The sequence below is a fragment of the Buteo buteo genome, chromosome 7 (genome assembly GCF_964188355.1).
Source record: "Buteo buteo chromosome 7, bButBut1.hap1.1, whole genome shotgun sequence".
In the NCBI taxonomy this organism is placed as follows: domain Eukaryota; kingdom Metazoa; phylum Chordata; class Aves; order Accipitriformes; family Accipitridae; genus Buteo; species Buteo buteo.
This window is the reverse complement of record NC_134177.1, coordinates 11,966,467-11,979,777: the sequence shown is the minus strand read 5'-3', so window position 1 is coordinate 11,979,777 and position 13,311 is coordinate 11,966,467. Positions and strand designations below refer to the sequence as shown.

Here is a 13,311-nt window from a genome sequence, read left to right as displayed (position 1 = left end):
CAGTCGCCCCTCCCCTGCCTCTCCGAAGAGCGTAATGAGAATTTCCTCCGAGGAGCAGCTTGCTGCGATGAAATAATCGCCCGAGCAGCAGGATCTTCGCTGGGGATTAGAGAGGCTGCTACTTGCTGAGCTAGGGAAACAGCCGACGAGGAGGGAAAAGTCCTACTGCCTCCTCCAGCACCTCGACTCCTTTGCCAAAGTGATCGCCTGCTGCAGACGGAACGAGATCCTAGGCAGAGCTCAGCCCTGGAAACTTCTGTGCCTGATGCTCGGACACTTTTGCAAAGTCCCCTTCCACCCTCCTCTCGCTGCTCCCTGTGGAACCGCTTCCCCAGCCCGGGCCGGCGGGAGGGGTGGAGAAGAGGTAAAGCGGCAGCTGCCTTTTACAGGCAACAGTTTTTTGTTGTCGGTTTCTTTTTGGACTGCTGAGGCATGAAACGCTAAGCTGAGCCAGTTTCTCTCTGCCTTACACGCAGGGGCACTCACCAGCCGGGTCATCCCGCTGCACGGAGGGACGACGGCAAGGGCTATACATGGATTTCTGACGCAGAGTGGTTTAAGGCAGTTTTGCTTCCAATCCAGGCTCAGTTTTTTTCATCTCCCCCCTCTGTCTGTCTTCTGTGGGATCCTAGTGTGACCATCCCTTGAGGATTGCTAATTTTTTTCCACAAATATCTCACATCTCTTTTTCTTTTTTTAACTGTTCACGAAACGTGGGAACCCCAAGCCCAAAGGAACATCCCTGGTTTGATGAGAAGGCACACATTAAAGCCAAGTTACACCAGAAGTGTTTTATTTTAGGGCTGGGCTTGGTTTGTTGGTTTTTTTTTTTTTCTTTTCCTCTTTCGGACGCATTTAGACTCACCGTCCCCGCCAGCCCCGCGCTCGGCAGTGGCAGAGGGCGCTCCTGCCTCCAGCCCTGTAAGCAACCTGCCCCAAACCCACAGCCGCTGTTGAGCGTGGTCTCCGGGAATAGACAGCAGCTGCCCTTGTCTTGAACACACCAAGCGAGAGGCGTAGCCAGCAGCGACCAGAAATCCCGGTTTCCACAGCCCTGTCCTTCCCCCCGAGCAGGTGGAGAGGCTCTCTCCCCGCTCCCACCGCCAGGTCAGAGCGGGACATCCAACGTGAGAAATTCGTTGTCCCCAAAAGGCCCCTCCTGACTAAACACCGGCTCGCCGCTGGCGCCCGAAAGCCGCGAGCGGGGCACCCTTGTGCCGAGAGCGGCTCTGACGCAAAGCGAGAGTTTTCCGTGGCAGCGCTCACAGACGGTGAGGCGGCCCCTGGGGCTGGGGGACGGTCAGGGCAGGGGACGGCCAGCCCTGGCATGAGGTCAGTCGGACGGTCAGTGGCTGACACGAGGTCTCAGCCGCCACGGTGCTTCCCGCTCCTGCCACGACCCTGAGGCCCTGACACCCGTCCCCCCCCTCCATCTTCATCACCTCAGGGCTGCTCCCAGGAGGGGCAGGACACTCGAGTCTGAGGAGAAAAGTGTTCCACGGTGTGACCGGGCACAGAGCAGCCTGTTTGTGGTGCTACTACGTTTTGTGGAAGGAACATTCTGTCCTGGAAACAGGGCCCTGTGGCCTCGGTGTCCAGCTGCTGGGCGCATGTGGGGATGGGGTGAGGGAGGCCGGCGCCATGACGCCTCGTGCCGCCAGGCCTGGTGCCAGGCAGTGCAGAGGCTGCCATTGCTTCTCTGCAGCTCTCCTGAAAAGCTGGGGGGCGGGAGGAGCCCGGCTCCCAGCGGCCGAGAGAAGGGCACCCTCCGCCCGCGGCAGCCCACCCCGCCGGGGGTCGCGCCCCTCCCCGCAGAGTGCCCCGTACGCCCAGCCAGGTGGCCTCAGCTCCGCTCCAACGCGCCGCCCCACGCCCGCTCCGGGTTTTCAAAACCACTCCGCTTTAGACAGACAGGGGCTTCAGCCACTAAGAAGCCGCAAAGCGTCAGCACAGCGTTCGCTCAGCGTTGTCGACCAATCCGCATCGCTCGATCCCTATATCCCGCCCTCCGAGGACAGGTTCTGCCGACTATTGCCTTAGCCTGGCGGCCATATTGAGTGTGGCAGAGGTGCTGCTCCGTCCGGGGGTGCTTTTCTTCACCCCCTCGCCGCTTCCATCTCGCCTTCCGCACCGGGGGACGCTTACGCGCGGCGCTGCCTCACTCGCGGGGCCGTTGCGGGCTGGGGAGCGGCTCCCGGGGGGTGGCAAAACCGTGTGGTTGCCCCACGAAGGGCTCTCGGCGCCATCTTGAGTGTGGCAGAGCCCCCTCACTCGCCGCGTCGGTGCCCCGTTACCCGGCGGCGGCGGGGGGGGGGGGGGGGGCAGAGGTGGCCCCGGTGCTCGCGGGCATGGGGGGGGACACGGCCTGGTGTAACGGCTGGCTGCGGAGAGGGGGAGTGTGGGGAAGCTCCCGGTGCGTGCCAAGGCGTGAGCTCGCGAAAGGTGTGTGTGTGTGTGGGCAGAGGAGCGGTGAGGCCGCCTGGATGCGTTTGTGGTTTTTTTGTTGTTTTTTTACTGTAAAATAAGCAAATGGGTGGGAATCCCGCATTTCTGCCCGGCGGCCGGCACCCCCGGCTGGCCGCCCCTCCCCCGCTCCCCGCCGGGGGCGGCGGTTGTTGTTGTGACAAAAAAAAGTTTCCGCGGCGCTCGGAACGGGGCGCAGGTTGCGCGGGGGAGGGGGGACGGGTTACCCCGGCGGCCACCGAGGGGACGGGGCTCCCCGGTACCACCCGCCGCCAACGGCACCACCGGCCGCCCCGGGCGGGCACCGCTTCCCCGGGCGCGGGGAGGCCCCGGGGGAGCTGGGGGGGGAAGGGGGGAGCAGCGCCGGTTCTCCCGCATTACTATTACTATTATTATTTTTAACTCTTATTATTTTTCCTCCCCTCCGCGGGCGGGCGCGCACGCCTCCCGCCCCTCCGCAGGCATGCGGGCTGGCTGCGGCGGGCAACGGGGCGGGGGGGGGGGGGGGGGGGAGGAATGGGGGGGGGGCCGCCCGCCCGCCGCCTCACACGGCGGGGCGGGGCGGAGGCGGCGGGGGCGGAGGCAGCGGGAAGGGAGGGGAGGAAAGGGGGCGGGGCTCTGCCGCCCACCGCCCCGCGCCTCGCCCACGCTGAGGCCGAGCCCGAACTCATCGCCGCAGTGTCGGCGGCGCCGGCGCCTGCCCCTTTAAGCGGCCGTGCCCATTGTTTGCGCCGCGGCCAATGGGCGCCGGCGGCCGCGGCGCGCGGGGCCAATGGGCGCGGCGCGGGGCAGCGCGCGCGCCGCCCCCGGCTCTATAAGAGGGGCCGTGGCGCCGCGTGAGTCCCCACTGGCTCGCGCAAAGCCATCTTGGCATTGTTCTGCCCGCGCCGCCGCCCGCGCCGCCACAGCCCCGCCACAGCCCCGCACGCCCCCGCCATGTCCGACACGGCCGTGGACACCAGCGCCGAGATCTCCGCCAAGGTGAGCCGCCGCCCCGCGACTCTCCCCACCCCCCAACCCCCCGCTCGCCGCTTTTTTTCCGGCTGTAATTCCCCCCCCCCAAGCGATTTTTTTTGCGGCTTTTTCTCTTTTTCTCTTTTTTTTTAAATTTTTTTTTTTTTTTTTTTTTTTTTTACTCCCCCCACCTTCCCGCCCGTCCCTCGTCCCCAACCCCTTCCCGTTGGAAGTTCGCGGTGGGGCTCGGTGCGGGGCCGCTGCCGCCGCCGCCGCTGCTCTCGCCGTGCGGAGCTGCCTGCGCCGTTTCTTTGTCTACAGCGTGCGGGAAACGTGCTCGCCGCCCTCGCCGGTGCTGCGAGCCCCGCCGTGCCGCGCCGGCTTCCGCGGCCCGCTGCCTCCCGCCTTCCCGGCGACAGCAGTAGCAGCAGCGGCGGCGGCTGCGGGGCCGTCCCGCCGTGGAGGGGCTCGGGGAGCGTGTGGGGGGGAAGCACGGTTGCGCCTCGGCACCCGTCTGCGGCGGGGGGATGGCGGCGGCGGGCAGCGATCGTCTCATTCAATCCGCTGCGGGAGCTTGACAGCCCCGTCAAACTTGGGTCCCGCTCGGCCCCGTCCCTGAGGGGGGGCGGGGGGGGCGGGTAGCGCGCTCCGGAACATGCACCGGGGGGGGGGGTAGTGACTGTTGTGGAGTTGATCCCGAAAAGGGGGGAAGGGGGGGATGTTTGGGGGTGGCGGTTGCTGTTTCGGAGTTGCGCCCGCTTGATGCGGGGGGGTGGGGTGGGGGGGGCAATTGCTGTGTCGGTGTTACCCCCGAAGGAAGGGGGGGCCGTTGCTATTTCAGTGTTGCTCCCCCCGGAAGGGGGGGGTAGTTGCTGTGTCGGAGCTGCCCCGGATGGGGTGGGGGGGGCTGGGTTTGCTATTTTGGAGTCGACCCCGGAGACGGGGGGGGGGGGGGCGCAGAGGGGTACGCCGGAGCTGCACCCCCGGGGGAGGGGGGGGCGGGGGCGGGGGTCGCGATTGCTATTTGTGGAGTTGCCCCGGCGGGGGTAGACCCCACGGCGGAGCTGCCCCGGGTGCGCTGGGGCGGCGGGGGGCTGGGGACTCCGGCCGCGGGCCGAGCTCCTCGCAGCGGGATAACTTTGCGAGTCGGTGCCGGGGGTGATGGGGAGCGGTTGGGGATCGCCGGTACCGGCCGGGAGAGGCTCTCCCGGGAGTCCCCGCTGCGGCTCCCGGCGCCCGCCTTTGTCTGTGAGCCGCGGCGGAGCGTCCCCCGGGGGCGCCGGGCACCGGGGCGGGCTGCGCTCCCCGCCGGGCCGTGGGCGGCGATGCGCCCCGTCGAGCCCGGAGCCGCGGCCGGGAAAGTTGCGGGGGGACCCGACCCGACCCGGGCGGGTGCGTGGGAAGGCGGCGGGGGATGGGGCGGCCGTGCCCGGGGGCCTCCTCACCCTGCGCCCCGGCCGGCACCGGGTCGTGCCGCTCCCGGGGGAAGCGGGGCTGGAGGGGAAGGAAAAAAAAAAAAAAAAATCCGACAGGGAGGAGGGTTTACAAAAAAACAACCAACGAAACGCCGTTTCTGGCAGATTTCGATTTCACTTCTGTTTCCCGCTCCCGCAGCCGTACCCCCCCCCGCCTGCCCGCCCGCCCGCCCTGCCTCCGCTCCGGGGCCGCGGCTCGGTCCCCGGAGCCGGGAAGCGGCGAGACGGGTCGATCCCCATCCCTCCCCGGGGGAACGGGGCCAAGTTTGCCGTTAACCTTCCCCTGCCCTTTACAGCGTGGCGGAAGGGGGCCTCGTCCCCGGCTCGCCCTCCCGGGGAGGAACAGGGGTCCGTGCTGCGGGGCGGGCGGAGGCGCGCACGGCGGCAAGGTGACCCCCTCCCCCCCCAAACACACACACCCGGTAGGCGGAGGGGAGAAGCGCGAAGGCACCGAGGCCGTTCGCCCTCGTCCCGCCTCGCCGTCCGGAGCGCTCCCGGGAGGCGGTGGCGGGCGGGCGGGCGGTGGGGGGGGGGGGGCAGGGGGTGGTGTCTCCCGCCCCGCCCGGGCGGCGGCTCCGCGCCGAGCGCCGCCCCCGGCCGCCGCCGTGCCGCGGGGCGCCCACCACGTGCGGCCCTGCCCGCGCCGCCCCCTGGGAGCTGAAGTCCGCCTCGCCGCCCCCGCCGGGACTACACTTCCCGGCAACCCGCGGGGCGCCGGGCCGGCGCGCTGGCGGACGGCCAATGAGAGGGGCGCGGAGAGTGGCGCGCGGTTTGAACGGCGGCCGGGCGCGTGGCGGCGCGGGGGGGGGGTGGGGGTGGGGGTGCCCCCTGCCGGCGGGAGGCGCGGGCTGCGGCGGCTCCTCCGCCGTCCCGCGGAGGGGGTGGACGTGGGTCTTTTGCTGGGACGGCGAGCAGCGGGCTGCCGGGCCTTTCTGCCGGGATCCTGCCCTCCGCCGCCGTCCCTCCCCGTCGGGAGCAGCCGCTGCGCGGGCAGTCGCTGGCGCCCCGGGAGCTGAGCGGGAGCGAAGGTAGAGCTTCCCGGGCAGTTGGTGTATGACTAAACACCATTGCTATTTTATGGACAAACAGCCTCGCCACACCTATAATTAGAGGCTCTGTCAAAGCTTTGGAGCTAAAGCAGTCCTGCTGCACGGACTCCTGGTCTGGAGGCTGCTGTAGACATCCGTCTGTTTGTATTGGACTGGGCCTGGGGAAAGGGAGAAGCTGTGGTCCTCTCTGCAACCCTGTTGCTAGCACAGACTTCATGACCTGGCATCCTGATGGTCGTTAAACTGAGAGCGTCTTCAGTGGTGCGGGAAAGGTCAAGGCTGGAGATCCGTCCAGCTAAAATCCCCAAGAATGCGTTGCTCCTTTGCCGGGAGGATTGCTTACGTTTTGTGAACGACTCCTTTTGAAAAGAACTGTCGGGCTTAGTGAGATGTGGAAACTCTGACTGCTTGATCTGCTCCGTGTTTAACTTAGGAAATGCTTTTGTCGCCCTCATGCCCGTGTGCCTGATGTGAGGCAGTGGCTGCAGAACACAGCAGCGCGATGGTGCGTGAGCAGTTAAGTGGTTGTGATCAGCCTCCAGGGAATAGCGGGAGCCGCTGACAGTGTAAAACTGTGCTGGAATTGGGCAGTGTGAAGGAGATGGCCTGGGAGTTGTATGTCAGCAGTGAAAGGAGGAGGGAGCTTGTGTTTTTGTTTTACCCCAGGGTCCTGGGATGCTGGTTTGATTAGGTGAGGTTCGATCAACAGGTGTAGCCGCCCCAAAGCTTGCTTCCAAAGAAAGTCTTTCCTCACTGCACTGGCAGCCTGGGTGCCTCCACTAATGGCATCTCTGTGTGCCTGTCTGGGTCTGAGTGGTTTAAGTAACCTGGTGGCCTAAAACCCCCGCGCTGTCTCACCGAAGCAGCCTGCAGGGTAGTAGAAACCCTCCTGAAACAGGAGCAGCGGCCACGCTAGCAGGGCCAGGGCCGTGCTCTTACCCACTGGTGTTTCCACGAGGAAGTGACAGTGGCTCAGCAGGAGTGAAAGTGCCCGCTCGCTGCGGGCTGTGAGGCAGCCGCAAAGGGCAGGTGGGAGGGGGGCAAAGCTGCTTGCTGCTGCAGCGAAGTAGGGAGCTGCCAGCAACTTTGAAACACCTCATGGTCGCTGCTGAAGCCGGCTGTGTGGCTGTGCTGCTGGCCCCGGGGAAGGGCCTCTCTGCTTTCCTTGGCTGGGGTAACGCTCCTTGTGCTGAAGGATCTCGCTCCAGCTGATGGAGGAACAGAAGGGGAGGAGGATGCAAGCAGAGATGCCAGTGTTAAATCCAAGTGTTCTTTATGCGGGAACATAAAGTTGGATCCTTTCAGCCTGTTTGCCGAGCGACTTGGCATGACATTTTGACAGTGATCAATAGCAAAAACACACAAACTCCCGCTCTCCTCTCGCTCTACTCGCAGTGGAGATTTGAACCGAACTAGCCAGGCACGGCTCTTGGAGCAGTGTAAAAATAGACTTCTTCCCCCACCCCATCCTGTTACACTTAAAGCTGCGAGCTGGATACTGGAGTCTCCTCTGCCGCTGCGAGAAAGACCAGGCGTGTAATATTTGCCGTATGATTTTCCTCAGGCAGGGCAGAGACCACAGTCTCTGCTAATGAGTTCCTGGGATTTGTTCCTGCTGCGAAGGTACCGAGCAGCCGTGGATGTCTGCAGCCCTGGGGCGGCGGAGCTCTTACGTTGGACAGGGCTGCTGGCTCTCCGTGGCATTGCAGGAGCTTGCGTGGACTGTGCTAAGATGGGCAATCAGCCAGCTCTGCTGCTGTTGAGCATATGCAGACGGCCAGCTCTCTGTGTTTGGGAGCTCAGAGGTGAAACAGAGCAGTCTCTTTTTTAGATAGCTGCTCTCTGGCAAGGCTGACTTGAATTGAGATTCACCCCCATGCTTTCCCGTTCCCAAGGAGGAGCCAGAATGTGGCGACCAAATTGCAGAGCAAATCGGTGTGAAGAGAAACCAGCTCCTGCTCTCTCTTGGACTGTGTTTTTCACACCTGATCTGCAGCTTCTATGACCCAGGCACCTGGAATTGGGGTGACTTCTCTGCTTTTCTGCTCCTTCCAGGATCTAAAAGAGAAGAAGGAAGTTGTTGAAGAAACAGAAAATGGCAGAGATGCACCGGCCAATGGCAATGCTGTGAGTATGGCTACAATCTGCAGGGAGAGGCAGCCCTTATGCCAACGCCTTTTAATTTTCCTCTCCCTTCTTGCTTTTGCTGCGATCTTGTCCCCAGCCCTGCTCAGAGGGAACCCCTCCAAGTGGCAGCACTGTGCTGTGCAGAGAGCCTTCAAGGCTCCAGGTTCAACAGATGCTCCCAAGCCTGTGGGCAGCTCATGTGTGTGCAGAAAGGAAGGGCTGGGCTTGGATCCCCTCCCCGAAAGCCGTGTGAGATTGTGTCCAGTGCTGCCACCTCCCTAGGCACTGGAAAAGGAGAGGGGAAGAAAAAAAAAAAGAAACCCTAGATTTACAGCATTACAGTCAGTTGAGTGGGGAAACACATTGTGTACAAGTAAACCGGTTGGTTTCCTATTTTTAACATGCTGGGGGAAATTCACTCTGCTGCATTTCAGTGTGTCACAAGAGCCTTTGCAGTCTTTGCCCTCGCCCCAAAGCTGCAGCCCCAAGTTACTCTAGACTTGATCCTTCGTGCCTGGGCTGTCTGCGTTGTGTGGAGGCAGGCAGGAAGCGGGGCGCGTGCCTGGGGCTCCGCTGGGCTGGTGCTTTGCTTTAGGCAGGAAAGGTGGGGACGCGCACTTCTGCTGAACATCTCTTCCCCCTTCTCCCTTCCCCAGTGTATTTTTTTTAAGTGATGTTTTGTCTTGCCAAGGAGAACGAGGAAAACGGAGAACAGGAGGCTGACAACGAAGTAGACGAAGAGGAAGAGGAAGGTGGTGAGGAAGAGGACGAGGAGGAAGAGGGTGATGGTAACTTTCTTTGTTCCCCCCACCCCTATCCCATGGCTGTGTCCTGCCCTGGACAGCAGACTCCTGAGAAGCAGAGGAGAGCTGAGAGCAGCATCTCCCCCTCGCGGCTGCGGCCAGGCGGCTCTCGCCAGCCAGGCTCAGTCCTTCCTCGCTCGCCTGGGCCACCAGTGCTGGGAGTGAAGTCAGCCTTGAATCCCTTCCAGCAGGTTGAGGACAGATTCCTTCCTTCCTCCCTCCTCCGGCCAGACGGCACTATACCGTGGCGCTGAATAAGCGCATTAGCCCTTCCGTGCGAGTAGTAAAATCTGCCCTTGACTCTTGTGATCACAACGGCTGCTGCAGACGTGAGTGCCGACTAGTGGGACAGGGACAGCCCTGGATGGCCATGCCTTGGCCCAGGCACAGAGGATAGGTCACCATCCTTGTTTGTGGAGCAGCATGCCGAGAGGCTGATGTGGTCCCCTCTCCTGGGCCTTTCCCGGGCTGGATGCCGTGTGAAAGCAGGCAGAGGAACCTGCGGCTCTTCCCTCCTCCTCCCAATGGGAGCGGACAGGCTTGTTTTCAACCTTCTCTGTCTGCAGTGTCCCGCATCTCCCTGCCCTCCCCTGCTTCCTGACCTGACCCAGCCTGGAAGTGGGTTTTGGCAGCAGCGACCAGAAATCCAGCAGTGACTTGCCGAATCACTTCTCACCCTCCTCGCTATTATTTTTTTCCCAAGATCTGCTTGGATGAATAACATTGTTTATTTTTATCGCTCGTTAAGGCTGGGAGAAAACCATTCTTGTTACGCTGAAATGAACTCAGGGCCCTTGATAGCTGTTACTAGGTTAATCCCCTGTGAATTTTCAGTTTATGTGCTGACCTACTAACCTGTTGGTTAGTTTTGGGAGACAGGGACAAGGCTGGAAATTTAATGACCGTTAGGCCAGTGCCTATTCAGACAGTGTAAGCAGGGAGAGCTGCCCCCTTTGGGGTAGCATCCTGCTCTCAGCAGCCTGCTGTCTGCTGTGCCCTTTGGTAGGAACTGGTTCACTAGGAAAAACTGGGAATCGTGGCCCTCTTCATGCTTGGGATTTTAACCCTTGGGGACAGAGTGCAGTGCTGCCACGTGCTGTCGTGAGCCCATCTACATCCAGCCCTGCTTCGGGGTGGAAGAGGAGGCAATACTTCCCTCTCCCTGCTCCCCTTGGGCAGGAGGGGGATGCGTGTGCCACAGGCGTATGTGTGTGGGGTGGAAGTGTTGCTTGGATACTGCTGTGACAAGCCCGGGGAGCTTTGGTCCCGCAGTGCCAGCCCTGCTCTTCCCAGCGCGCTAAGCGCAGGCACGATTTGGCATGCAGTGCTTGCAGGGATCCTGCGCGGGCTCTGTCTGTCCGTGCCTGCTGCCCTCAGGTGATCCCTGCCTGAGAGCTGCACCTGAGCAGCCGAACGCTGCAGGAGAGAGATTTAAAGGTAGCAAGAGCAGCTTGCATCAGCTTTTTTTCCAACACTTGTTTCCAAACTCCATCCTGGAGTTTGACAGCGAAGGGGAGCTTGAGGGTATATTTTTCTCACCCTTCTCCCCATCCCATCTCATTATTTGCTTTGCTTAAAGCAGCTCAGAGAACTAAAAATGCTCCCAATCAGCTTGGTGCTGTCACCTGACCCGCCGGCCAGCCCGGCGCATGTGATGGCTGCCGGTGTGTTGATCCATCGCTGGGAGCTAATCTTGGCCCTTCCCGCCGCATGGGCCATGCCATGGCTGGACACACGCTGGGGAGAAGAGAGGGGAAGGGAGGATGGGCTGACCTTAATCCCCCTGGCTGTCTATACGTGTGGCTTGTGGCAGTGGTTTAAAGCCAGCTTACTGGCCTTAACACTCTAAGTTTTAGTAGGGTCTCCTGTTACACAAGAGACTCGTCTTGGCAGCCAAGAGGTTGTTCTTCCTCTGGAGCCTCCAGTCTTGCCCCCGACCTCCCAAAACTGGCCAAAGGCAATGGACTCAGTCGTTCTGATCCACTGGCCTATTTGAGCTTAAAGTGGGTCAAAGCCCAGAGCTCTCTGTTCATCCTCCTCTGGCTGTAAGATAAGTTGGTAGCATTTGTTTGCCGTTCTGATAATTAGAAAGTGTTCTGACTCAGAACTAATGCGTTCTGGCTCTCTTAACTCATTAAAGATGGACTAATAGCTGCGAAGGGAAGCAGAAGTAATCTGGAGCGGTTAGGTGGAGCAGCCACTAGAAAGAGTTTTTTCCTCTCCCCCCCCCCCCCCCCCCCCTTTTGCTGTGATTTCAGTGCTCGCGGTAGGTGCTGGTTTTGCCGTCCTGTTGTCCGCACTACAAATGTGGTGTGAGCCAGAATCGATGCTGCCAATCCTTATTTCCTCTTTGGTGGGTCAAGCCAGTTGGGGGATGCCCTGAAAGCCCCTACGTCCTTGGGTACCTGCTGTCCTGAGCAGCGGCTGTGCCAGCTGGGGAGACAGGACACTGGACATTGCAGTGTGGGGCTGAGCCAGAATTAAACCCAGCAGGGAGGTGTATGGTGCTGTAACTCTCTGAGAGGGTCTCACGTTCCTCCCCTTCTCCATGCAGGTGAGGAAGAGGATGGCGATGAAGACGACGAAGCTGAGGGAGCCACAGGCAAACGGGCAGCCGAGGATGACGAGGTAGGAAGAGCAACCAGCCCTTCGGAGCCACCCATGTGCCCAGAGGGCTTGGAGGGAGCGTCCGTGGGGCTGGAGAGGCTGGGCTGGGCTCTGGGGCTGGAACGCCCTGCCTGTGCGCTCCCTGTGCCTCTCCGGGGACATGGCCCAGTTCTGTTTATACACTGGCCTGGTTAGCAGGGTGTCTGCTCCGGCTCCACCACTGGCCCTGTGTTGGGGAGCCCTGGGGTGCTCATGGCTGGCCAGGGCAGAGGCGCTCAGGGGCTCCCCGAGCTGGCTGCAAGAGGATTTTGCATGAGGGGGGGAAACACTTATGTTGCTCTGTCCTTCTCCCTGAGGCAGGAGAGCAACCCGAAACCCTCTCCTGCCTTGCTGCCTGCCTTGGCGTGGCTCTCACGAGCAGCCCCACTCCCTGTCCCCTCTCCTGATGGCTTTGCTTTCCCCCCAGGACGATGACGTCGATCCCAAGAAGCAGAAAACCGATGAAGATGACTAGGCAGCAAATTATTATTATTTTTTTTTTTAAATAAGGAGGAAAACAAACCAACAAAAAAGGCCAGCGCGTCCTCTTCACCCTTGGGACCCCCCCTTCCCTCCCGTTGCAACCCCCTCCCCACACACACACGCACCCCCTTCCTCCCCCCTCCGCCGTGGTCATCCTCACCAAGTAGAGTGAACCCCGTTCCCGGCCCCCCGGCGCGGCGCTGCCACTCAACGAACATACGAAACGATTCGCCTGTTAGCGGGGAGAGAAACCCCCCCTTCCCCCACAGACCCCCTCCCCCCAAGCACCAAAACTTCAAGGCCCTGCTTTCTTTCTTAAAAGTACTTTAAAGGAGAATTTGTTTGTATTTTTTATTTACATTTTATATTTTTGTACATATTGTTAGGAGGTCCGCCATTTTTAAGTGATCTCGGATTGACCAAAAGGGGGGCTTTGAAGTGTATATCTCTCTTGTTACCTATCTCTGACTTTACTTGTGGTGTGACCAGGCCCAAACCATTATCTCAAAGGAGAATAAAACAAAACCTTGTAAAAAAATTAAAAAAAAAAAGACAAAAATGCAAAAAAAAAAAATTTACAATCTTATTCTGAGCATTCCAGTAACTTTTTTTGTGTATGTACTTTAGCTGTACCATAGATCGTGGTTTGTATGAGGTGGCAAGGCCAAAGATAAAAAGGTTTTCTTTTTTTTTTTTTTCTGTCTATGAAGTTGCTGTTTATTTTTATTTTTTTCTTTTTTTTTTGGCCTGTTTGATGTATGTGTGAAACAATGTTGTCCAACAATAAACCGGAATTTTATTTTGCTGAGTTGTCCTAACAAGGCTGCCTCCCAACTGCTGCTTTTTGTTTTAGTTTTGATTTGTTTTAGTTTTTTTATTTCTTTCTCCTTTCTCTCCTTCCTTTCTTTCTTTGCTTTGGACTTGGGCTGGGAAGAGAGTTGGAGAGGGAGTAGAGGGGTGCAGGGTGTTGACGGGGAGGGTCTGGGGGCTGTGGTCCCGGCTGGCGTCTGCAGCGCAGTGCCATCCCCCTGCTGCTGTTGTCAGGGCAGGCGAGGCAGCAAGTTCTCACAGCTGTACTCCGTGGAGAGCTGCAGCTGCGCCCCCAGCATGGTCTCTGCATGATCCTGCACGGCCTGGCTGCTTCTGGGATCGGTAGGGACAGGTTAGGCTGGGAAACCATCAGAGAGAGGCTAAATGAAAGCGAGCTGGGGTGTGTGGCTATGGGGTGCTCAGCAATCCTGCTGTCCCTCTACAATCAGATGCGTTGGGAATTGCTTGTGGCTAGTGTGGGGTTGAGAAACCCATCCCAGA

At 60.4% G+C, this 13,311-nt stretch overlaps 1 protein-coding gene across 1 annotated transcript; it reads left to right on the top strand.

Moving 5' to 3' along the window:
* The first annotated feature begins 3,220 nt into the window (after positions 1-3,220).
* On the top strand, positions 3,221-12,821 carry PTMA (prothymosin alpha). Its single transcript, XM_075031562.1, is given in 6 exon segments — positions 3,221-3,373; positions 3,376-3,444; positions 7,997-8,068; positions 8,763-8,856; positions 11,426-11,499; positions 11,945-12,821. Coding segments are annotated over 6 exon segments (495 nt in total). The 5' UTR covers positions 3,221-3,235; the 3' UTR covers positions 11,993-12,821.
* The last annotated feature ends 490 nt before the right edge of the window (positions 12,822-13,311 follow it).